This window comes from Phragmites australis, chromosome 20 (assembly GCF_958298935.1).
Source record: "Phragmites australis chromosome 20, lpPhrAust1.1, whole genome shotgun sequence".
NCBI classification, from domain to species: Eukaryota; Viridiplantae; Streptophyta; class Magnoliopsida; order Poales; family Poaceae; genus Phragmites; species Phragmites australis.
In genome coordinates, this window is record NC_084940.1 from 5,646,717 (window position 1) to 5,673,142 (window position 26,426).

The following is a 26,426-nucleotide window of genomic DNA, read 5'->3' on the forward strand; positions in this document are numbered from 1 at the left end:
TAGGTAATTAGGTTACTCGTTACTTATATCTACCAATAATGTGCTGTAGAGAATACATAAGTAACGAGTAATCTAGTTACCCGTCACTTATATTTTAACATAAATGACACGTAAAAAGGTTATCCGTCACTTATGTGTAAGTTATTCTGTATGTTTGTCCTGTTTTCTGGATGCATCCTAGAGCATAGCTAGGATTTGGTACCCTCTTCTCCCTGTAAACAACAGCTACGCATCCAAATTCATATCGACAAACACACCTATGTAAAAACTCGCTTCATCACAGAATGACAAATATTATAAAGTTACAATCAATTCATTACAGAATTACAAATATTATAAAGTTCCGATCAACTCATGTTACATAAGACCTCACAATATAGTGATTCTATAGTGGAACTCGTCATGTGGGCCGATGACTTTAGACACCATGAACTCAGCAATTCGTCGTCAAATCTCCGTGAGTCATGTTATCATGGAATACATAACCAATATTATGTTATCATGGAATACACCATCGTCGAAAACAGAAGCTGAAAATATTGTACCTGTAACCAATGTCATATTATCATAGAATTAAACTAATTACTAAAATTAACGAATAATCTTGTATTGAACTTACATTGAGGGTTTTGATATCATTTTCTTGGACCGTGAGGATCATGTTCCATGCAACATAGAATCCGCATTTGTTGCTAGGTAGTTGTTGGTGGCACTGCTAAAAAGCAAATTTACTGTTTGATCAAAAGGAAAAAAGCAGTAACAAAGAGCATTTGGTATTCTGTTAGGTAACATTTACCACAAACCCGGTCTTTTGTATCAGTCTACAGCAAGCTTTCCCATCGTAGTCAGGATTAGCTCGAAGGTACTTATCAAAAGCCCTGCATAAATAGGGATCGGTTATGGAACATTTGAATGTTAGAAAAGTTAAATATGAGAACTAAGCCAGACAGAACTTACTTGTCGAGGAGTCTTTTTACAACCTTGTAATCACGTTGCCTAAGTTTGCCTTTTGATCCTACTAATCTTGACGAGTCGAGGTAAAACATCAAGTTCCACTTGAGATAAATGACCAATAAGATCTAATGACCACCAGTGTTATGGGTGCCCACCAGGTAGTCCATTTTGGAATATCGTTGCATTGCCCTGGCCACATAGTCCACATCGTAATCATGGTGAAGTTGGATGACCGAGATTGTAATGGCCACAGGGTCAAGAAATGCGATGGGCTCCTTGTTCTTCCTTGTTTCTTTCATCAAGTGTCTACATATAAGAACATAGTTATATTTAAGACTTAGTGGTATTAATTAATGAATATCTAGTTTCAAGAGACTTATAATATGAAGATCCGTAATAACGGTACGTCCAAGCCATCAAGGTTGAAGAGGTCATATAAATCATTAAAACCTACAATGAAGTAGCCATCTTCATTTAAGAAGTGTCATTGTATACTGTACGACTATGGATTTAGCATTGATGTCTCTAGAAGTCTGCATATAGTAATTATGCAGGTCAACACATGCTTGTCCTGCCCTTGTTAGGCCATCCACTGTCATCATGGGCTTCCTATACTGGAATTTCGTGTTGGCACTAGTCCACGATGCTCCAATATCTGTGGACTTGTTCGCTGGTACAATGACCTTTGACCTCTTCGATAGGTGCTTCTTAGAGCCTTCATTCTTGGCTCCCTTTTCCTTCTTATTTGAGCTCTTTAGGGGAGACGACATTGGAGCTGGAAGCGAGGCTACCGGATACGGAGGAGAAGGTAGTGAAGCTGGCTTCTCTGGAGAGCTACCTTCTCTGGAAGCTTCTCTGGAAGTGAGGGGTGTGATGGTGGTGAACTTGAAGCTCGTCCAGACTTGGATGCACTGGAGACCACGATGTCGCCCCTCTTCTACTAGATCCTTTGATGAAGAGCTTCACCTAGAGTTGTGACTTCATCAGTGGGGTGGGGGGGGGGAGCTCCAACACGTGATCTGTGGCTTTGCTATGTATCATGTCCACTGTAACCATAATATAGCCTGCACGTATCGGGGCTGTATGTAAGATACGGACGCCTGGAAGTACTTGGCCCCTTGCAACCTCGATGTGATACCTGCCAGGCCTGATTACAAGGCTACAAGACGTGGGCCTTTCTAGTAGGTCAATCGTATCCGGCTCAGTCACCACAACAGCTACTTGTTGCTCGACCTCCTTGGAGGTGCAATTACTCTTTCGTGTAGCTCCGGGGTTAGCTTCCGTTGTCATGGAAATTTGTGTTCCCTGTGATGCAAGTGTTTGCATGATATTTGCATAATCTTTTCAGGTGATGTCCTGTGTCAATGCATCCACGTCCACTGCAGACCTCTTCCTCTTCTTATATATCCTGATGTCTTCGGGAAAGCCGTATTTTCAGCCCTGGGAACTTGATACACCTTGCACTCGACCTGGGTGCTCTGGATTTCCCAGCGTCGCTGAGAGAACATCATGTTCCCTAACCCCAGTGAAAGAACCTTGGCTAGCTTCGGCTGCCTTTTCTTGTGCTTTTTCTACAACTGATCTGGTTTTGCTGTTTCTGAATGTGATTTCCCCGCTTTCGGATAGCTCACCCCTTGCACGCAAATATGACTACGATCATCCTGGGAATTGCAACCAAGGATTTTCGTGGCCTTCTCTGGCTAACTTTTCATCCTCTGCTTACCATTTCACCCTTTTCCTAGCGTACCCAATTGCGTCGGTCCTGTGGTTGTACTTGTTCCTAGCCCGAAGTTGCTTCTTCTCCTCACTCTCCTTTTTGAACTGCTATGAGATCTTCATCTGGACAAAAGCATCCCAATCTTCCTATTTCAAGTGCTTGTAGCTCTCGAAGGATGCCACCCCTTTAGCTAAGAACCAATTAACAATCTTGCTCTTAAAGCTTCGATGAAGTTTCGTGATCGCTTTCATTGCTGCATTGATCTTGACGCTCGCTTATGTTTCTGGGGTACTCCAGACATTGACGACATTATCGAATAAGTGACATTTGCTTCGTCACTGAGGTCATTGAACTTAGTCGTTATTGGCACCCTCTCTCGAGTAACGAGTCCTGCGACCCTACGAAATCTATTCAGAGCCTTTTCATCTATAGGCAACCCGTCAGCATCGATTCTCGTGATGGTAACCTTGTCCATCTATCATTGTGTTTGTGACCTTGCCTTTCGGGCTCGTGCACCACTACCAGCTGTCTGGCTTTGAGATCGCACTTCCTCCATCTAGAGAGAAAATAAGAGAATTTGACATAAACAAAAAATATTTCTCCATTCAAGAAGTATAAAATGCATTGACTCATATCAATACTTCTTCAGCGGGATCATATTCTTCGCTACTTGCCCGACGTCGGCTCGGAGGCTCGCACGGAACAGGGCTTGGGCTATGATATAGGCTTTCACTGCTGCTGGAGGACGACACTGGGTGTGGGCTTGGGCTCCTGTCCACCCCATCTTGTGCCAGGGCAGCCTCTAGTGTGAGCATCCTTTGTTCTTGTGGCTTTTAGGGTGACAATCCTCTTCTGCCCCATGATTTTTTAGAGGAAAGAAAACGAATCAAGGTTAAGAACGTGGAATATTCAAAGGACTTTCTTTTGATTAAGTGTAATATAACCGTGGTGACTAAATCTACTAGTCAAACTATCATGTAGATTATGGTGCATGGTACGTTTATCAAAGACAGTCAATGGTATATCAAAGACATACTATATCAAAGACATATTTTTCAGTACCAAACTCTCGGATATATGGGCAAAATCATCGGCCTTTATTAAGAATCCTAAGCATGCAGTGTCTGGAGAGAAGAATAAAGACCAATAATATAATAAAAGGCAACTCTATTAGATATAGTTAGATATGATAAAAAAACACAATTAATTAGAATTAGTTAGCATATCTCTTCTTCTTCTTTATTTGTTTTTTCTTCCTTCCATCTCTCCCTCGTTAAGGCATTTCTCACCATGTTTGTTCTAACATGTATAATTCTCTTTAAATCCATGCATGATCAAGTATGCGTGGACACTGTCTAGTTTCGAGAACTTCTTATCATTCCTGCAATCACGACATGGGCAATATATTACCGTTTTACCATGATCTTGCATATCCGCCAAAACAGCACTCATAAAATACTTCACCCCGCTTAGGTACTCTGGACAAGTTCGGATATCAAGATACATCCAACTTCTGTCAGCCATCTACAATGTAAAAATATTTATTCTTCATTAACAATTACCTTAATTGCATGATTAAGTATGGTGTCGGTGTAAAGAATAGTGGGGTCCCTTGCGGGCGGACCCACATCGGTAAGATATCAGCAAATCTCGTATGCCACGTTTTGTCCGGAACCGCGGTCCTCCCGCACGACCAGTCAGCGACTGCGCGGCCAGCCAGCGACCACACAACCCGACTCTTCGACCGGGCTCTGCGACCAGTCCCCAGGTCGCAGGAGCAAACCCCGCGACCAGTCTCCTCTGGTCGCGGGGCAGGTATGTGTCCAAGCAGTCTAATCACAATAAATACTTTTTCACTTGAGTAGTTCCCTTCCCCAGGTCCCCTTTCCGGTCGTCCACGGCATGGTCGGTGCAGAACGGCCGTGACTCGTCCCGTAGCATTAATCACTACGGGATGGCCTGACAGGCGTGGTAGGAGTTCTTTTGCAGGTGCGCAAGCGGCGTGTGGGGACGGGATAGGATAGTTCGGGCGACCAGGATGATGCAGACGGTGGAGCGATGGGACGGGCTCTGTGGCGCCATAGAGCAAATGGGATACGTCCGCTCATAGTAATGATAGGCATGGGTGAGAAGCTCGGGCTAGGCCTGAGTCTGTGTCTTGGCTCACGTGCAAGTACTCTCTCCCTTTGATATATAAAGGGAGGAATACTAGGCTTGTAGAGGGTAGTTTTTTTGGGCCCAACAAGTAGAAGACTGGGCAAGAAGATCATCGGTAACTGGCTTAGACCACAAGAAGAAGAATACATAGGATATAGAGTTATTACCCTGAGGGGGGCCTGAACCTGGATAAACCCCATTGTTCTTGAGTCACACACATAGCCAGATCCAATATACGCTTCCCGAACAAAGATCACGCACCCATCGTCCAATACACATCGGAATTATTGTCAGGGATTTACCCTCGACATATGTGATTAAAAATTTCATACAATTACACTAGATCTGCTGCATCTCGCGGTAGATCGAGCAAACCTAGTATCAAATCTAACATAAATACAACTCACTTATACTAAGATTGTAGATAAAGATGCAAAATAGCCGATTACAACTCAAAGCACAACAAATCTATCAAATAGGGATTAAAAGAGGAGGAAAGAGGGAGATGCAAACCTTCATAGACCTACCATCAATTCAAACTTCAAATCAACAAAATATTAGAGAGTCTCTAGCATAACTGGAGAAAATTGCCAGAAAATTGCTGGAACTATGTACGTAGTACTGTTGGTCACGCACAGTAGCTATGCCAGATCTTACAACAGATCTAAGTCATAAGTGATGTGTCATAAAATTATCCGTTACTTATGACTTTTCATAAGTGACATGTCATAACATGACCCATCACTTATAGTGCAGGGAGACCAATCACCTATATCAGACTATAAATGACGGGTTGTAACATGACCTGTCACTTATGACTGATGTAGGGAGACCCATCACTTATGATCTAGTCATAAGTGACGGGTCTTGTTATAACTCATCACCACTGTGAGAAGTAACGGTAATATTATGATCCATCACTAATGATTTGTTATTAGTGATGTGTCAATATTTGATCATGACACGAGGATGTATAAATGATGAGTCGCATAATAATCTATCACTAAATCGTGTCTCCTTAATTTGTTTTTCACGTAGTGCGTGACTCCAATGCTATAATTAAAGCAATCGCAAGTCTCGATAGCTACACATAAAATCATACCGTGTGTCTCGAGGGTTCCATAGTCCTCTACAAGTTTTTTTTTTCTCTTCCGCAACAAAATAGTTGTACTACCCCCCCCCCCCAGGAGCACTCCAACCTTATGTTAGCCTGAAGAGTGGTTATTATCATTTTCTTGTTTTTATAAGGGTATAGTAACATTTTCTTATTTAAGGAGACGTTGAAGTACAAAATATATAGGGATCCAATTAACAAATGATGTTTAAACTTAAGAAATCAGTGATGTGTCCAAACAAGCTATATACATATTTACACCTCCGTTGTTAAAATGCTAATATTAAACAAGCTCGTTGGTTTATTCACCATGAACAAATAATGGGTACATGAAGTTTTCTCTAGAGCTTTTGAATTTCTAAAAGTACATCACAATAGCGACAACATCAACAAGTTACGTACAACGTCTGCATCATCATCATCAACAATAACTGCACTTAACAAGGGCTAACAACAGGTAGCTATTTGCGCATAAGAAAAAGAGGTAGCTATTTTAGCAAAGAAAAAAATAGACGAGTTGCTAAAATCACCTAACAAAGAAGTGGCGCCTACTTCGGTTGTTAGCTCTCGTATGGTAACCCAGTACTAACCTAAATAGTGGCAAAGCTTGACCTGAATTTTAGAGAAGGCCAAGCTAAGGCAACCTATTCAAATGATTCTCATGTAACCGACAAAATGCAGTGATCTAAGTGTAGGAAAGCTCGTCATGTTTTAAGTCTGTCCAACCATTTTGAGCCCCTGACCATTTTGAGCAAAGAGCCACCAAGCTAGACAAAGGTTCACGTCGTCTTCTCCTGTTTGTGTGTGTTATGTGCTGCTCTGTCTCACTCCTTCCTCGTAGCAGCTGCTGAAGCAAATGCGCTAGGTTTTGCTTGTTCACTCCTCCCTTGCATCTCAACCGTTGATTGCAAACAAGATCAACGGCTCACAAGTGTTGTAGTGGTGGGTTGCTGTCGAGCTCTTTGCCATCTCCATGTGAAACGATGTAAACCTAGCACTCCAAGTTTTGCTCTAACACGTCTAACTGGCCTATCAGTACCGCAACCTTTTGTCAATAAAAAATATGCGTTATTTTGGGTATTGATACAATCCCGAAGGTATTACTGGCACCACTGGATTCTATTATAATATAGCTTATAAAATCAAAAAATAAATCATTATATTCCTAAAGTATTCTCCATCATGAATATACTCATATCATTCTTAAATGGCATAAACACGAAATTCATAAAATTATTACACCAAAATGAAAAATAGTTGGATTGACGTAGGACGCCATTTATTTGGCAAGTTTGGCCATAAAGGCATCTATCTATTATTATCTTAGTATAACAAAGTTAAAAAGAGCCACTTCATTCTTTCTCAAGGCCTTCAAATTAAGTGTGAATCGTTGAAAAAAGGAGAAAAGTATACACGGTTGATTTGATCTATAATGGCTCATATTATTGTTGTTGGAAGAAAATGCCTTCTGTGAGCAGGGTGCAGCAAGAGCCAACCCAATGGAGTGGCTCAAGGTTGGAGAAGAAGCGGAGAGTAAGATAATATCTAGAGTGATGAATATTATCATTCAGAGTGTAAGTGTACAAGCATACCCTATGGAGTTGGTAGAGATACAAATCATCGCTGCACAACCAGGCCCTAAGGCTATCCTGGTAAAACACTGTCCAGGCCCAAGTCAACCTTCAACTAATCTGATGATATCACCTAACCATGGTAGTGACCCTGGCGGCATGTGGCCGTAGTGCTCGGCTAGTTGTTAGCTACAATGATTGTCCCGTCCAGTTCAAAGGGTCAGCCTCCAAATACCCCAATGTTAAATGCCGATCACTTCGTGGCAGATAGTTGGTGACTGATGGACCCCCATCCCACCGGTTCCATTGAGGGGCACGCTCGCTCCTCCATGGCTCCAAGGGTCTTTGGCCTCTGGGGTCCCCTGGCTTTGGAGGCTTAGGCCTCCGCGGTGACTCGAAACTTGGGGTCTTCGGAGGGGTTCCGGAGTCCATAACAGTCTGGTGGCCAAGTCAGCAACAGTCTCCTAGATACTTGCTTTCGGGGAGGGCCTTCGGGTTTTGAGCCAAGAGGCCTTCAGATTTAGGCTGGCAGAGCCTAGGGCGTCGGAGGCCCTGATGGTGAACTCCCAACAATTATTTTGATTGGTTTTGGAAGTCCACAATAGATATGCTACCATAGTGTGTGGCATCTAGTCTCTTAGGTAAGTGAAGTGTTTGGGTGATTAATGACAACTATATCATTATGACTAATACGTATGTTTTGAAGGGAATCAAAAACTTAGTTCACAATGATTGTATGGGTTTTCTTGGTCCCTCATGAGTTTCTATTGGACGATCAAAGGATATTTACGTCAAAATTAAGGATCTTATAGTTCTAAGTGTCACAAGGTGATGAAGGACACTTAGAGTAGATATAGGTTCCTTTCTAGTCTTTTGACCGTACTATAAAGGGGGACTAAGTGTTGTAGCTTGATTTAATTGAGTCTAGACTTAGTTGGATGCATACCTGCGAAAATCTAGCACTAGGTACCTCAAAGAAGCTCATGGGTGAGAAGTTAAGAAGTTAGTGCTCAAAGTCGATTGAATTGGATGAGCCTCAGAGTTTTTGTTCTCACAGGATTGTTCGGTGCTGAAGGACTTGTACTCACTGGACCTTATTTATGTTCTGAGCAAAAGATGAATGACCTCACCGGATTGTCCGGTGATGGTAAATATATGCATGGAGTATTTAATAGAAGGGATATTTTTTGAGGAAAATTGAAGTTAAGTACACCGGATTGTCCCGTGTTCAGAGAAGATGACCACCGGAGCATTTAAGAGAAAGTTGGATTTTTTGGAGGAATTGGAATTCAAGACACTGGATGGTTCGTTGTTAAGTGTGCAACACACTGGAGCATTTTCAGACTTGGTGTCCCATTACATGGGAAATGAACTCGCCGGATTGTCCAGTGATGTGGTATGAAGAACACCAAAGCTTTTCAGGCAACGACTACTGATAGCTGGCAGGTCACCTTTTGAAAAAGGTTACTCACCGAATTGTCTGGTGTGCACAATGATGTGTGCACCGAACCATCCGGAGTGTGGGTGGTTAGACAACAGCTAGATTTGAACCTCTAGCCTATATATACCCCGTCACTCAGTTTCTTTCATCTCTCTTGCAACCTAGAGGAGTTTATACGTTATGTGTCTCATTAAGAAGAAAGGGAGAACAATTGAGTTGATTTTCAAGTCCCTAATTTAAGGTTAATGACTTCATTAGTGCTTCAAGAGTAGCGAGTGTGCATCTAGCTGTTGTTTAGGTTTTATAGGGATCAAGTGAACCAGTTAGCTTGTTACTCTTGGTGGTTGGCAACATCTAGCCAGTGGTGGTGATTAGAGGTATTCTCGGTGAGCTCTTGAAGTTCTTGTTAGAGCCCCGAGAAGAGCTTATACTTGATTTGATGCACGCCAATTCAGAGATGGAGAAGTGGCAATCATTAGTGAGCAATTGAGTCTTGGTCACTCAAGGGGGAGCGATATCCTTGTGTGTTTGCTCCAACAAGAATTAGGGGAGAGTGCCAACTCTTCGATACATCGGAATTTTTTTTTGATTTCCTCTTTTCCTACTCTCTTTCTATTCTGCAGTTTACTTCTAGCATCTACTTTCATGCAAGTTTCAATTCCGTAATTTACTCTTAAGTTATATGCTTGCATGTTTATTCTCTATGTTTTAGCTTGCATGCTTGAGTAGTTGCATTTCCTTCTTGTAGACAAAGGCTGTTCATTCTTCTAGAAATCGATAGTTGTTTTAAGGTTTGATTAGAGCTATATTCACCCCCTCTAGAGCCATTAGATCCTTTCAGTGTGTTATTCTAAAGAGATTGCATGCCATGCTATTCACATCACGTGTCAAACCCCAATCTCGGATTCCTCTATGCCTCATGTATCAGTCATTGGATCAATAGCTGATACACACAGAATTCAATATAATAATATCACATACATATTTCGAATAAAATAATTACCTGAAAAGGACAATGATAGTCTCGTGGACTAGGATCCACGGTTGACCAGCCAAACAAAAGTGCCTATAAGGAAAGAAGCAAAATATCTCAATGCCACATGCAACTTTGGTGCAGACGCTGCCTTAGACCTCCTCTCTTTAACTTCCTCTGGGTCAAGGTTGATTTCCATTTCATAATATGAAAATAGGAAGACCGAGTAGAAAATATATTCAACTAGTCCTAACACTACTTCAAGAGGTTGAGTAGATGCATAGGAGTAATCAAGGATAAAACTGTAGTGCTATAGTTTGAGCGTAAAGCCAATTTTATATGCAGTATAAACTCGAATGTGACACTAAGATTACAACAGTTGTTAGAGGAAGAAAAAGTATTCCACGAACAGGGTCCAGTGAGAGCCAACCTACTGGAGTGGCTCAAGCTTGAAAAAGAAGTGGAGAGCAAGAAAATGCTTAGAGTAATGAAAAATCCCTCCCTCGGCGTGGTGCCACGGGTTAGTATTTATATTGCCATTCAGGGTCTAAGTGTACAAGCATACCCCTATGGGTTTAACAAAGATACAAGTCACCACTATAAAGCCAGGCCCTAGTGCTAGCCTAGCAAAACATTGTCTAGGCCTAAGTCAACCTTCAACTACTTTGATGACATCACCTAAACGTGGCAATGACCGTGACGGCAAGTGGCCACAATGCTTAGTCGTTCATTAGCTACAGTGTCGGTCCTGTACAATATGAAGGGTTGGCCTCCAACTACTTTGGTATTAAATGCCAATCACTTCGTGGCAGGTAGTTGGTGGCCAGTGGGGCCCCCTTCCCACTGGTCCTACGGAGGGGTCGTTCGCTCCCTCAAGGCTTCGGGGGTCAGGGGACTCCGAAGGCTTGGGTCTTCGTGGTGACTTGGAGCTTGGGGTCTCCAAAAGGTTTCCAGAGGCCATAACAGTCTGGTGGCTAGGTTGGAGGGTCGTGGAGAATGGTTCCGCTTCCCCATGATTGTGGGCAAAGGGACGAGGCATGCGCACGCACCCTAAGGAGGCAATAACTCCTCCCCTGGCTCATAACGTGAGGGCCTCGGCCGAGCAGCAGCCTTATCTAGCATCCTTGTTCCATTCTATCTTTTCTCTTGCGCGTGCGCCTAATGGTCCCAACACTCCCAACTTCCATTGCCGAAGAGGGCTCCTCGTTGCCTCCTAGGGACCCCTATAGCTAGCTCTAGTGCTCGTGGCAGAGCCAATTCCCTAGCGGGGGGCTGTGTGACATCTGGGGACCCTATTGTAGCATCGGTAACCTCAGCCATAGCCACCCATCATGCGAAATTAGCTTCTACCGCTGTCGTCATGGGTACTCCAACAATGGGAGGGGCCATCGATGTGCCATGCCAGTGGAAACCATGGCTGCAGTGATTCCTCTGCCATTGCTCTGGCCACCATCAGGCGTGGCACTCTGCCACACCAACAAGAAGTACCCCCTACAAACCAGTTTGCTAAGGGAATCCACTGTCACTGAGGTCGAGCTTGACCGGATGGTCGAGGAGGGGAAGATCCCCTACAGATCCATCGCTCATGTCTCGCGGGGGTAGGTGGTCCTAGCACGTAGGGCCATGAGACCATGGTTTTTTAGGCCTTATTCGACACGCGCCTCGGCTTCTCGGCTGTGTCGCTCCTCGAAGGGGGGTTCTGTCACTTTTACGTGGAGCTCTCCCAACTCTCAGCCAACGCTATCGCCTGCTTGGCCATCTTCAAATGGGCCATGCAGGAGGTGTGCCGCGAGGGGTGAGTGAAGCTTTTCGTCACCATCCATGAAGCAAGGTGCTAGCCAAAGACTCGGATGGATGGTGGAGGGACGAATTCTCTCAACTTTGGTAGCGTGAACTTATAGCTCTGGCAAGAGTACCAGGACACGTTCCCCATGAATGCCATCAACAACCGGTGGTACATCAGGTGACCAAAGGGGTGGTTTTACTATGACATAGGCTTCAAGTCCCCTCTCCGCTCCACCAGCCAGGACATCAATTATGTCCAGACCCTTTGTTGGACATACCTGGGGCTCAGCCTTCTTCAAGGGTGGCACTCCCCTAGAGGGTGGCACGGAGGATGAGCATGCATGATCTCACGAAGGAGTTCACGGTGCTATGCATCCATCCCCTTCAGATGGATTGGGACCATGCCTTCGAGTGAGGCAAGCCAAATGCAAACTCCGGGTCCACCGTCATTTCTAGTGAGTCCTCACTTTTGTTTAGCATTGAATCCTCAGACATGAGATGCCTTTTACTTTTAGAGGATTGCCTCAAGCGATCAACATCATGGACAAATTCCTTGGTTAGTCTTCCGTTGTGGAGCTGGTTGGGAGCTAGGAGCAGCATAACCGTATATATTCCCACATTAGAATGGTGGCTCCAGCGTGGCTAGATCCAGTGGGGCCTCGGGCAACCGGAAGGTGAGGGCATGGGGCCTCAGGTGCCACGACCTCCATGATCCACGCGATCCTGCTCCAGACTCGACCTCCATCTGGCCCTGTGGCCTCGTGCGCTAGTTCAGAGACTGAGTCTTTTGAGGTGGAGTCAGATGGGACAAAGAATTGAAGGTTTGCAGAGGGAACTAGGGCTACGAGTGACCCAATTGAGGTTGAGGCCCGGGCTAGAGGCGATGATTCTCAGGAAGGCTCCGACGCTCCTGGACCTAGCCGGCCATGGCCAAAGCAGAGGGAGGAGTGAAGCCTCCCTCGATGACTATGTGGCATGGGGTATTGCTAACCCCTTTCACGATGTGGACGTCACAGGCCCCGTTAATGCTGGGACCGTTGGCATGGGTGAGGCATTATTTCCCATTTTACCCCACTGCGTTTGTACCTAAGGATCCTAACTTATGTGTTTTTCCTATTTACAGGGGCTGCCGAAGTGGACCTGACCTTGACCTCCGCCCTGGAGGTTTTGGCTCCCCAAGGGGACCCAATGACTCCTTTGGAGGCACCTGAGGCAGCCCCTCTGGTGACTATGGCTTCACCACCTCGGGGCATCTCTCTCGGCCATAATCTGGCTCTCGTGGCCGGGGCTAGGGGAGTTGGACCCTCTGTGGTGGTCGGCTTTGCATTCTTATAGCGGGGCCTTAGCTTTGAGGCCTTGACCCCTGACAACTTCTCACTCTTACTGGAGGCGTCGAGTGCCTTTGCCTTTGCCTCTGTCTTGTCTCTCCTTTGGAGCAGAGAGATAGAGCTATCCTTGGCTTGGAGGCCCTCGGAGGAAGTGGTGTCATATCTAGAGGCTGTGGCCTGGTAGATATGTTTTTTAGATGAAGTTTTTCTGGTTCCAACCTTTAGGCTGCTAACCTTACCTCTCCTCCATGGTGCTTCATAGCAAATGCTCCTAGGAAAGGCACTAAGCTGCTCACAGCATTGGGCCCACGCGGTGGCCAATGACATGGCTTGTGAGGAAGCGACAAGGCTCTGTCATGCCCTAGAGGAGGCTGAGAAGCGAGCAGAGGCTGCAGAGGGTCGTTTGTAGGAAGAGAAATGCACCAAGAGTGTGCGGCGACCATGACTCAGGAGGTTGTTGAAGCCCGCTGGGTTGCGGAGGCGTCTATCAACCAGGCCATCGCGGGCTACATCGCTTCAAAAGGCGATACCCAAGACCTCCAAATCATGGTGGCCTTAGCCCAACAAGAGCGAGGGGAAGCCTAAGCAGTGGAGGAAGTATTGTCTATGTAGTTCCAAGGTCTGGCTGAGAGCGCGACGGAGGCAACCCACGCCATCAAGAAGGCTCTAGGTGGCCTTGAGGCCAAGGGCCCACCATTACTCTCCGACTCAGAGATCCTAGGTCTAACACTCTGTTGGCTCCAGACCGCAGCTGAGGTAATGGCCAGCACTGCCTAGGCCTATGACAGCTCCAATTTCCATGTGGCTTTGATGTTTTAGTTGGCACTGCTGCACTGCACGGGGCACAGCCAGGTTGAAGCACTGGAGCAGCCGGTCCTTTAGTTTGTGGTTGATGACCTCTGGCCTGAGGCACCTCCAGTGGAGATCTACGTAGCCTTGGATAGCTTTTGCTAGGGTGTTTGGGAAAAGCATGGACAACTCGAGACTCCTCATTTTATAGCCGATCGCGTGAAGTCATGTGCCTGAGGAGCTCCCCGCTCGGACTCCCCTGCGGGAGGTCAGGCCATGCACCCTGATGCTTCCTCACACGGGCCACCGCCACAACAGTACATCTCTTTATCTTGGTTGCCTCATCATCTGGATGCTATCCCGTGGGAATAGCCTCTGTCAGCTGACGTCGCCTCCTATCCGGAGACCTAGCGTGTTAACTCCGCTCTCCTGCTTCATGTATCTTGATTTGTTTGCTAACTTTTATGGACTCTGTCTCTTTTGTGCTTTATCTATTTATTTATTTGGTGTTTTGGGAGATATGCGTCATGCAGCTAACCCTTTGAGAGGGGTTGTGAATACAGGTTCGGTGACCCAAAGCAAGAGGAACCTTCCCGTGTGCTCGAGCTGCTACTGCCAGAGGAGGGTCCAGCGCATCCCAAGCACCATGGCCTTCATTACCTCCCCTGCAGTGCGAGCACTTCATCCTACCTCATGATTCCCAATTACACATGGACTCGAGGGTGGTCGCCGACATCTTGTTAAGGATGAGCTAGAGGACCCTTCCGCTTCTACCTTAGAGATTGACCCAGGTTCGTAGGGATAGCTAAGTGGTGGAGGTTTTTGAGGCCGCTGGCTTGCATGACACTCGCGATGGAACGAGTCCCCGACGTGGGATGGGATGGAGGAATCTGAAGCGTCCTAGTGGGGGGGGGGGACGAATAGTAGGGTTGCTTGCCCTTTTCCTGCTCTCACCGGGCGTGGTCCTCCTGCTCTCGCGTGGCCACCTGGCTCTGTATCACGCCGCGGAGGTCTCGTTGGTGCAGAGAGTCACGTAGGTCAGAGGGTTGGCTATCCTGATGCGATGGGTGTCTTCGAGCGCTTCCCGTTACCGAGGGAGGACGAGATCTTTCCTGTCGTAGGGGCTGCTGCGATTCTTGGTGATCGTGACCTTCACTGATCCTAGTGACGGACGTGGTGTTTGCTGTCGTAGTTTGCCATCGGGTGGTCTTAAATAGAAGGGCGAGATCACGCAACCATGGCGCAACTGGCGAACCCTCTAGTACTTCTACCAGTAGGTGCCTAAAAAGCATTTGCACGGTCTGCAAATTCTGTGCAAGCATCATGGCCTCATAGTCGAGCTATCGAGTGCGAAGTGGCAACATATCACTAGGGGCAGCCCTTGGCATTCGTGCGGCGTGACGGCCTTGGTGACGATGCCACCAAAGACCGGGTCCTCTACGGTAGCTCCTCTGAGTCACGCTATGGTGGTTGGGGTTATGCTAGAGTGTACCAATGTCCGGTGTTGGTCTGGTTCCCCTCTGGCCTCGTGGCCTGGGGATCATCATCGGCACCAAGAAAACGGGAGCTTCTGCTGCCCCCTATTGTATGAACTATCATGCAATCTTTCCGTTGAGCCTCAGAGCCCTCAGACTCCGATTTGGTGTCCCATTCCTAGAGCACACCAGGCTCATCTAGGTTGTATCCCATGATGAACACCTCGTGACGACCGGGGTTCTTGGAACGGGACTCAGCGATTAGCGTGGATCCAGCCATGGGTAGCCAATCTAATCTTGTACACCTACCAAAGCACAGAAATGCGCCCCTACCCCACGCGCCAACGGTCGAGGGTCAATCCCTAACAGCGATTTCGGGGTGTACTGATCGATGGGTGTGTGAACGACGCTTGTTGTGTGTGCGTGTTTGTGATGAACTCAAGAACACAGGGATTATCCAGGTTCAGGTCTCCCTAAGGATAACAACCCTATGTCCTGTGTATTTTTTTATTAGTGTTTGTGAACTAGTTACACATGAGTTTTCTTGACTCCTCCTTCTCGGTTTTTTTACAAATTGGATCCTCCTATTTTTATATACTAGAGAGAAGGAGAACTTACAAGTAGGTCCTACTCAGCAGACCCATGCCTGGCCAGATATTCTACTCTTGGATCATCATCATGAAGAACAGGGTGAACCCAACTTGTCCTGAGAGCTCTGCATGCCTGTCCCATCCTTGGAACACCGCCACAACTGCCTCCCCTGGTCATCTGGCCTGTCCCATCACCAAGCGCTGCAAGTTTGTCTATCAAGTCATCCTGTCCGTGTGGTCTGCGGGTCTACCTGCAAAATCATCCACTTGCCTGGTCGTTCTATAGATCCTGTCCCATCCGTCGCGTGGTGCAAGTCGGATCACAACACCCCACTTCATAGCAATTAATGCTACAGGATGGGGCACTGCCCATCTGCGCCAGCCATGACTTTGTTCGCTGGAGGAGATACTTTAGGAAGGAAAATACTTGAGTATACATCAATAAATGAGATTAGACAGGTTAGATATGGGCATACTGTGACCAGCAAGGGCTGGTCACGGGATCATATTATATTGCAAGGAGGCTGGTCGCGCAAGCCTCGTGCTGGTCATACGAGTCAAGGGCTAGTCGCGCGATGGCCAAGGTTCAAGAAATACCCCCCATCGGTTCCCACATTCCTCATGGGGCCTGTTAGCTAGGATGCCCCCTTACTCAATACTCCGAGACTACCAAAATTGAGGGTCTTTGTGTCCCCACCCTCCATCTGAAACTTTAGTTGTAGCTTGCTTCACGGATAGCCTCGAATATCTCCACCCGACTCTCACAGCCCTCCGACTGCATGGCCCATTCAAAGATAGCCTGATAGGCGATGGCGTTAGCTGAGAGTTAGGAGAGCTCCACGTAGAAGTAGAGGAGCACCCCTTCGAGAAGCGGCACAGTTGGGAACCTGAGCCCTGCATTGAAGAAGGCCTCAAAGACCACCACTCCATGACTCCACGAGGCCAGGATCACCTCACCCACCAGAGGGTGAGCCACCGATCTAGAGGAGATCTTCCCCTCCTCGACCGTTTGGCCGAGATCGACCGCGATAATGGTCGACTCCCCCAACACGCTGGTCTGTTGGGGGTGCTTCTTGCTGGTGCGACATATTTCCACACCCGATAGTCCCAGGAAGCAGTGGGGGGACCGCGGCCTCTATGGCTCCCGGTCACATGGGGCCTGGACTCCAGATGTCGCATGGCCCCTTGGTGGGGGTTCGGATCTATCACATGCGCCAGAGCGAGCCATGACGCCCCTGGGATTACCGCGAGGAGCGCTCAACGACAATTAAAGTGGAGGTGCAGTGGCCAGTGAGCATGCTAGCGAAAGCATGGGAAAAAGAGGCGAGAGTGCCAGATGAGGACGCCAACCGACCATGACTTCTGCCTTTATCCACACAAGGAAGAGTCATTGCTGCCTTGGGGCGTAGGCACACGTTCTATCCCATCCTTTCCGCACTATCACCGAGAAGCGAAACTGCTCTTTATGACCCTTTAATACCAAGGCGCCACACATCCCACTATCAACTAGCCAGACACTGCTACATCACTAACCACAGGATGTGTGTAATGTTGTCTCTTGCAGGTGACATTAGGTACTCTGCCTAACCACTGGACCGACACTTCCCAATTCAAAACCATCGGAGGGCCAAGGGCTCATGGCCACGAAGCCAAGGGTCGCCGGAGGCCCTGCTCCGAGTACCGTTGGGATGGTCGCACCGCTAGCCATCCTCGTGAGGGGCTGCTACTGGGGGTCACCATCAAGGACCCCCGACGCCCCTTAGCTCTGTAGGTCTAGGCCCAAGGACCATCAAGCTTAGGACCCCTCTAGGACCCCATGGATCTGGAGGGGTCCTGAAGGTCATGCCTTCGGAGCCCTCCGGACTCCCGGAGTCATCAGTCCTTCATAAAGATCAACCAAGATGGGGCCTGTAGGCCACCTCACTTGCAATGAAGTGATCAGCATTTAATATCTATCAAGTGGTGGCCGCCTGACACGCTGGTGCAACTGGTGGCCGCCTGGCACGCTGGTGCAGTGCGGTGCCGGAATATACAACAAGCCGCTGGGACAACAGCCTCACTAGCCGTAGAAATGATTTACGAGGTTATCCTAAGCCCTAATGTATAGAAAAGAACTTGTATGTCTTCCGACTTCATATAAACATGTTTGTATATTACACTTTGAATATCAGTATAAATACTGATCCCTTGGCCACCAAGCCAAGAGAGACAGATTTCTCCGAGAACTTTAGGCACTCATATCCTCTCCACTTCTCCTCCAAATTTGAACCACTCCTGTGAGTTGGTTCTCGCCGCTTTTTGTTTGTGGAAGATATTTTCTTTCCCCAACATAAACAAAAGCTAATATATAGCATGCATGTATAACTATCAGGTTTAAGTTTGTCAATTTAATTAATTACAAACATAGGTTCAAAATGATCAATGAGTTAGTACTTGACTTGACAAATATCAAATCTTGATTGGTCTTGTCATTCGAATTCCTAGGTTATTCATCATCGGGCCCTACCTTCAGTTCTTTCCTCGTTCTCTTGCTTAGATTCTTGGCTTCGAGGCTATGCAAATTAATAACGACGAAAAGCACACAACTTAGAGTGACGACGATGGCGGCAGGGCGGCGGCAGTGATGGCTACAAGGAGGTGGCTGAGTGGCAGTTGCTATAGGCGGGTGGCACCGATGGTTCTGGATGGGATCGGGGTGATGACCGATCCCATTCGCCTTTATCCTTTCTTTTTTAACCAACCGTCTAGATTTATTAGGCTCGCTACGGATTCTTTGGGTGTCTAAACAGAACGTTTAGATAGTAAAACAAGTTTTACGCATCCAAGATCTCCGATTATCCATCCAAACAACGGAATAAAAAGTCAAAATTTTGCCACTTTTGCAGCTCGCACCGTCAACGGCTTATTTTTTTCATAATTAATCAAGTATTACACTTTGTTCTTGGATGGCGGCAAGCAGAGGATCACCAAAATAACCTAATCAACCAATATGGTTCGTGTTGGTACACTAGGTAAGCTTAAGATTTTATAAAAAAAAAATCAAATTATTATTGGGAAACAAGGTAAATCTAATCACCAAGGCAACCTAATCAACCAATAAAGCTACTAGAAATACTTAAAGCTAAACATAAGAATTTAAAATCTTATCAAGCATGCAAAATTATTGTTGTCCATATACGAATAATTAGGTTCAATCGTTGTACAACTACACTTACACTAAAGTTCCAAATCGGAGCATAAAAGCTCTATATTAAAGGGAATACGATAATTAAAAAAAGGCTATGGTAGCAATTTTAGCCGCGTAATTTGCTCGCCATCTTGCTAGTTCTGAATATGTGGCATATGGTGAAAGCATCACACAAACGTGGTTTGGCTCCAGAAACATTCTAAATTTTCCGTGTCTTCAGGCAAATGCCAAAAATTTAGAGTGTCCTCTAGCCAAATTTGCCCATTTAGTGGAGTCAAATTTAGAGTCCTTTATCGCTGGAAAACTTGAAGGACGACAAACTGCCAAAGCTGGAAGTTACGATGGACAAGATCAGAAACCACATGTCCCAGTTGAAAGCAAGTGAAGGCCGTCTACCTTGTTAAACTGAATCTGGTGTTGAGTGCTGGAGTAGCTCTTAGCCTAAGGTTCTTTACCTATATAAACACCAAATGATCTTTACATTCTCAGCTAGGAGATCGCAGGATTAATTCCTCACAAACCAAGACGATGAGGAACCAGATCCCGTACTGGGTTGTCCTCGTGATCCTACTGAGCGCGCAGCTCAGCAACGCCGCCCTAAACCAAGCTGCGCTGCTGAGGAAGTTCATCGAGTCCAGGGCTCAGACGAGTCCGGCGGCTAGTGCGGACGGCCCTGCCGAAACCGACCCATGGACCGACCCGGCGCGCAGCTTTGGCCACCTGCCGACGCAGTTCAAGACGAAGACCCCGCCGAGTGGCAGCAAGGACGCCGACAAGATCCCGGCGCTCCCCGGCCAGCCCCTGCGCGACAACTTCGGCCAGTACGCCGGGTACGTGACGGTGGACGAGGACCACGGCCGCGCGCTCTTCTACTACTTCGTCGAGTCCCCGCACGACGCGGCCTCCAAGCCTCTCGTCCTCTGGCTCAACGGAGGTAAGAATTTTTGCGGTATATGGCTACATGCACGTACTCGGCGCGCGCGTTCGTTTTGGCGTTCGGCACGGTGTGATCTCTGTACGTTTTTTGCGCGGATGCCGGGGGTGCGTGCGTGCGCAGGGCCAGGATGCTCGTCGCTGGGAGGCGGTGCGATGATGGAGCTCGGCCCGTTCCGTGTCAACCCCGACGGCAAGACCCTGAGCAGGAACAGGCACGCTTGGAACAACGGTACGTGGGTTGTGTCAGATCGATCAATGCTCTTATACAATTTAAACGAATCAATGTAGTACGAGACCAGGAGAAAAAAAACACTGTTAGTACGAGCCTACTGAGTACTGATGATGGCTGTGTACGAGGAGCAGTGGCCAACGTGATCTTCCTGGAGTCGCCGGCCGGGGTCGGGTTCTCCTACTCCAACACTTCGTCGGACTACGAGAAAAGCGGCGACGCGAGGACCGCGGTGGACGCGTACACCTTCATGCTCCACTGGCTCGAGCGGTTCCCTGAGTACAAGGGCCGCGACTTCTACATCGCCGGTGAGAGCTTCGCCGGGCACTACGTCCCGGAGCTCGCGACCGTCATCGTGTCCCTCCGCGAACTCACCGGCGAGAACCCCACAAACCTCAAGGGAATCTTCGTAAGTTGATGGTCTCCATGACACCGGAGATTAATTCTTGGTAGAATTCATCAGCAATTGTGCAAGTTATATGGATGTATTTGTGGTTTCAGGTTGGCAACCCGTACCTTGACCGCTACATGAACGACAAGGGCTGTCTTGAGTTCTTGTGGAACCACGGCGTGATCTCAGACGAGGTGTGGGCTAACATATCCGAGCACTGCAGCTTCGACCGGTCCGATGGCAGGCTGTGCGACAAGGCTAAATCATCGTACGAAGCCGGCCACATTGATCCATACAACATTTACGCTCCGATCTGCATCACCTCGCCAAACGGGACATCCAACTCCAGTAGCTATGTAAGATGTGTTCTCTCAAGCTCCTTAATCCTAATAACTAGCTGAAGCCAGGCACCCATGATTTGGTTGATCTGTGACACGCTGACTGTTGCAATTGGTGCAGTTACCTGGCTACGATCCGTGCATCCAGGACTACGTCCAAGTCTACCTCAATAATACCGAGGTGCAGAAGGCGATCCACGCTCGAATCAACACAGACTGGTCACTTTGCTCGTAAGTAGTAGTAACCGCCTAGCCAAATTCTTGAATCTTGGCACACTCGTAGCCCTTCGGGACCTGAAACTTTCTGTAATTTGATCAGCTCCTTACCCTGGAAAGATGCCCCGTTGACCATGGTGCCAATGCTCTCATGGCTTGTCAACACCGGATTGAGAGTGTGGGTGTACAGGTAACTTGCAATCTCATCTTCACTTCTGCCAAACAATGCAAACTGAACCAAAAAAATATATAGATGATACGATTTGCTATTCGGCAAAATATCATGGCAACTTCGTTTTCAGTGGCGATATGGATGATGTGTGCCCGCTTACAGCGACGAGGTACTCTGTCAAGGATCTCAATCTGACCGTCACAAAACCGTGGCGCCCCTGGTACACCCCTTCCAACGAGGTAAATAAGGACGCAATAACACAAGTCAGCTTTGAGAATGAATTTGCAATAATATTTTGTATGAGCTAAACTTCGATGGTCTGTCACAGGTTGGGGGCTATATTCAGCAACACGAGGGAGGATTCACGCTTGCGTCTGTGAGGGCAGCTGGCCACATGGTACCCATTTTCCAGCCTACGAGATCATTGGTTCTCTTCTACTCCTTTCTCAAAGGCGTGCTCCCACCTGCGGTTCCATTGTGGCGTCCGTGAGAAGAAATGCTCCATGTCTACAACCAAGGAGAGTACTAGTCTCGTAGGATACAAATGAACTCTACGTGCGTGATACAAGTGTTCCAACTAGTCCTCGACAAGTTATATTCTTCTTGAACGAAATATATGTACTACGTTTTCCAAAGGAGCACTCACCTTGTTAGACTGAAGAATGGCTAATATCATTTATTCGCTTTTCTTCGGGGTACCATTTTCTTGTTTAACTGAAATATAAAATATATGGGGCCTGCTTAAAGCATGTTGTTTAAATTATAACAAATCAATGATGTTTTGGATACTGATCCAAACAAGTAAAGAGTGGGCCTTCGCACCTAGACCCGGAGAGCGAAGAATGCCAAGGCTGAAAGGAACCAACAATAAATGATGCTTCTATGGAGTGGTTAAAATCGTAGAAGAATGCTTCCTATTACAGGCCGAGGTGGATGTATTTATAGCTCATACCAGTTATTGTGGGAAAGTTGCAGCATTACCCCGTAAGGGTGAAAGAACATGTGGAGTGGTTCTATAATTTTCACTAAAATTGACTTGCGAAGTGGTTACCATCAAATTAGGATAAAACTTGAAGACGAATGGAAAACTGTATTTAAAATTAAATTTGGTTTATATGAGTAGTTAGTAATATCTAGATTAACTAATACACCTAGTACTTTCATGCGATTGATGAACGAAGTTTTACGTGCTTTCATTAGTAGATTTGTGATGGTATGATCCCTGTTAAGCATCCATGACTGAATGGTGAAAGCGCCCAAGTCATAATTGGCAAATTTGCGGGTTCAAAGTAAAACACCACTTTATCCCACTTGTGCTATTATTACTTAGTCTACCCTCACATTACTAAATCATGAATCTGTACTTATAGCATTCTTAAATGGCATGAAGTTGAAATTTTTATAAAGCATTAGACCAAATGAAATATTATTAGATTGTACGTAGGACGACATTCATTTGGCAGGTTTGCTCACGCAGCATTCTAAATGTGGCATATGCTGATATAATTTCACAATAGTGATTGAGCTATCAAGCAAGCACTAGCCTAGTGGTAGTAGCCTGAGTCAGTAAGCAAGAGGCGTCATGGCTTCAATTACCAGGCCAAGCAACCAAAAAGAAATTGGTAGAAAAAAGCATTCCTGGACCAAGCAATTAAAAACTAAAAAGGAATTGGTAGAAAAAAAAATCCTAGACCAAGCAATTAAAACTACTCCATTTTTTTTAAAAAAAAACGTCACTCCATTTTTTTTAAAAAGCGTGATTGGGCTCCAGAAGCATTCCAAAATTTGACGTGACTGATGACTTTTTGTAAATGCCACAAATTTAGAGTGTCCTTAAGCCAATTCTGGAAGTAATGATGGACAAGATCAGAAACCCCCTGTCCCAGCTGAAAGCAAGGGAAGCCGCCTACCTGCAGGAATTGGCTAATTCTGAAGTTACCTTTCGCTATTTGTTAACACTGGGGTCTTTGTTTACACTCGGAAACTCCTTTGGACAATCCATGTCGCATTGCATGTGTCAGTAACCTTGGTTCTTCTCCCCTCTAAAGCCATGCGCGCCTATATAAACACATCATCTGCTACTCTTCCCCAACACCTCACGGCATTTCCTCACACTGGCAAAGATGAGGAGCACCACCACCTTCTTTCTCTTTATTAGGGTTTTAACGGAAACATCATCATAATCGATAAGTCAAGCATAAGATCAACACACTATATTTTTTAAGGAGGTTCGACCATCTTGCCTATATTATCGGGGCATGACTATAGACGCTCCTCTCCATATGATCTGTTTCTATTTGTAACTGACCATATACATATATTTGACATATTTCTAGTTCTACCCAATTACAACTCAAAAAATTTGTAACCGACCCTATACACATATTCGACACGTATCCCAACACTCCTCTTACTCGCCATCCTATTTGGCACATCACTCACAGTCACAGATGCATCCCAGGAGGCCCAGCTCAGCAAATTCATAGTGGCCCAGGCCCTGAAGAGACTCGCAAGCAGGCTCAACTGAAATGGGCATGTCGAAACCGCCCCGTGGGCTGATCTAGCGAGTAGCTTCGCACATCTGCTCGAGCGCTGCAAGATCCCGCAAGGCGGGAGTTTTTTATTTTTATATTTCTTATCATTAATATTTAAATAAATAGACCTCTGATGACAATATTTGCAAAAATAGTCACTTACCGCTCTCTGAGAGGGCATTTAGTCCTTACCGTCCTCTCAGTGGGTGGGTAGGCCCCACCCCGAGCGCCCTTCGTGCCACACCCCTTACCGCCCTCTGAGAGGGCGGTTAGCCCTTGCCGCCGTCCTAGGGGGCGGTTAACCCCATCGCTTGGAATTTTTTTAATTTAAATTTTGTATATGTCAATTTGAAAAATAGTGCATATTCATTCGGCGAAAAATATTAGTTGTGCAAAAAGTGGTTAAAACGGCATCGCAGAGTAGTTATTTTTTAAAAAAAAATTGGATCAATGTAAATTTGTTGATATTTGTTTATTTATTTGATATAAAATTGTATAAGTAATTTTTTTAGTGAGTAATGTTAGGAGGATACAAAATCTAATTTTTTGAACAATTGTAGTTGTGAAGCACTATTAGCATAAAACCCGGTACGAAGGTTACATACACTAACAAACATTACATGAAATATAGAATTTGTTGTTGCTACGCGAATAGACCCTAACAATAAAGACATGACGACAATAAATATTGATATGTACGGTATACCTCTAAAAACTAACATAATAACATGTCACTACTAATTTTAACATGACTTAGTGAATGAAGTAACACGGGATAGTAAAGTAAAACACCACTTTATCCCACTTGTGCTATTAATACTAGTCTACCCTCACATTGGATACTAAATCATGAATCTATACTGATAGCATTCTTAAATGGCATGAAGTTGAAATTTTTATAAAGCATTAGACCAAAATAAAATATTATTAGATTGTATGTAGGACGACATTCATTTGGCAGGTTTGCTCACGCAGCATTCTAAATATGTGGCATATGCTGAAATAATTTCACAATAGTGATTGAGCTACCAAGCAAGCTCTAGCCTAGTGGTAGTAGCCTGAGTCAGTAAGCAAGAGGCGTCATGGCTTCAATTACCAGGCCAAGCAACCAAAAAGGAATTGGTAGAAAAAAGAATTCCTAGACCAAGCAATTAAAAGTTACTCCATTTTTAAAAAAACATCACTCCATTTTTAAAAAACAGTGATTGGGCTCCAGAAGCATTCCAAAATTGTGATGTGACTGATGACTTTTTGCAAATGCCACAAATTTAGAGTGTCCTTTAGCCAATTCTGGAAGTAATGATGGACAAGATCAGAAACCCCCTGTCCCAGCTGAAAGCAAGCGAAGCCGCCTAACTGCAGGAATTGGTTAAGGTCATCTCCAGCAGTTACCTTAAATTTTCATCCTCAACATTACTATTACAGCATCCCCTATCACTATTACAGCATCCCTTATTTTTTCATCTCCAACAGCTACCTTATTTTCTAACTTCTACTTCTCTTTTTCTCTCTTCAGGCCCGCTGTCAGCGTCTGTGAACAGCACTGCTACAGTAACAGACATTGTTTCTACATCCGGGCCCACTGCCAGTCCCCAACACGTCACAGCATTTCCTCACACTGACAAAGATGAGGAGCACCACCACCTTCTTCCTCTTTGTTACGATTTTAGCGGAAGCATCGTCATGATGGACAAGTCAAGCACAAGATCAACACACTATATTTTTTAACGAGGCTCAATCATCTTACCTATATTATCGGGACATGACTACAGACACTCCTTTTCATATGATCTGTTTCTATTTGTAACCAACCATATATACATATTTGACATGTTTCTAGTGCTTCCTAATTACAACTCAAAAATATTTGTTACCCAACCTATACACATATTTGACATGTATCCCAACACTCCTCTTACTCGCCATCCTATTTGGCACATCACTCGCAATCGCAGATGCATCCCAGGAGACCCAGCTTAGCAAATTCATAGCGGCATGGGACCTGAAGAGACTCGCAAGCAGGCTCAACTCAAATGGGCCTACCGAAACCGCCCTGTGGGCGGATCCGGCGAGCAGCTTCGCACATTTGCCCGGGCGCTGCAAGAGCCCGCAAGGCGGGAGTTTTTTTATTTTTTTTATCATTAATATTTAAATAAATAGACCTCTGATGGTAATATTTGCACAAATATACGCCTACCACTCTCTGAAAGGGCTACAACCCTTTCAAAGGGCGGTAAGGATGGCAACGTGACATCGGAGACCCTTACCGCTCTCGGAGAGGGCGGTTAGTCCTTAATGCCCTCTCAGTAGGTAGGTAGGACCCACCCCCGAGTGCCCGTCGTTCCGCTCCCCTTACCGCCCTCTAAAAGGGCGGTTAGCCCCATCGTTTGGAATTTTTTTAATTTAACTTTTGTATACGTCAATTTGAAAAATAGTGCACATTCATTCGGTGAAAAATATTATTTGTGCAAAAGGTGGTTAAAACGGCATCGCAAAGTAGTTACTTTTTTGAAAATTTTGGATCGATAT

The 26,426-nt window shown here is 45.9% G+C and overlaps 1 protein-coding gene across 1 annotated transcript; it reads left to right on the top strand.

The window, feature by feature from the left end:
- The first annotated feature begins 19,831 nt into the window (after window positions 1–19,831).
- Window positions 19,832–21,853, top strand: LOC133902005 (serine carboxypeptidase 1-like). Its single transcript, XM_062343573.1, has 8 exons — window positions 19,832–20,015; window positions 20,139–20,246; window positions 20,381–20,655; window positions 20,748–20,993; window positions 21,097–21,206; window positions 21,295–21,381; window positions 21,494–21,602; window positions 21,692–21,853. Exons 2-8 carry the CDS (start codon window positions 20,171–20,173, stop codon window positions 21,851–21,853), a joined length of 1,065 nt encoding a protein of 354 aa, XP_062199557.1. The 5' UTR covers window positions 19,832–20,015; window positions 20,139–20,170.
- Window positions 21,854–26,426: the final 4,573 nt, after the last annotated feature.

Bases quoted from the DNA above. Each gene is read 5' to 3' on its own strand.
- LOC133902005 (XM_062343573.1), top strand. From the start codon at position 20,171: ATGATGGAGCTCGGCCCGTTCCGTGTCAACCCCGACGGCAAGACCCTG. The intron at 20,247-20,380 runs GTACGTGGGTTG...TACGAGGAGCAG, and splicing joins CAGGCACGCTTGGAACAACG to TGGCCAACGTGATCTTCCTG. The intron at 21,207-21,294 runs GTAAGTAGTAGT...TAATTTGATCAG, and splicing joins ACAGACTGGTCACTTTGCTC to CTCCTTACCCTGGAAAGATG.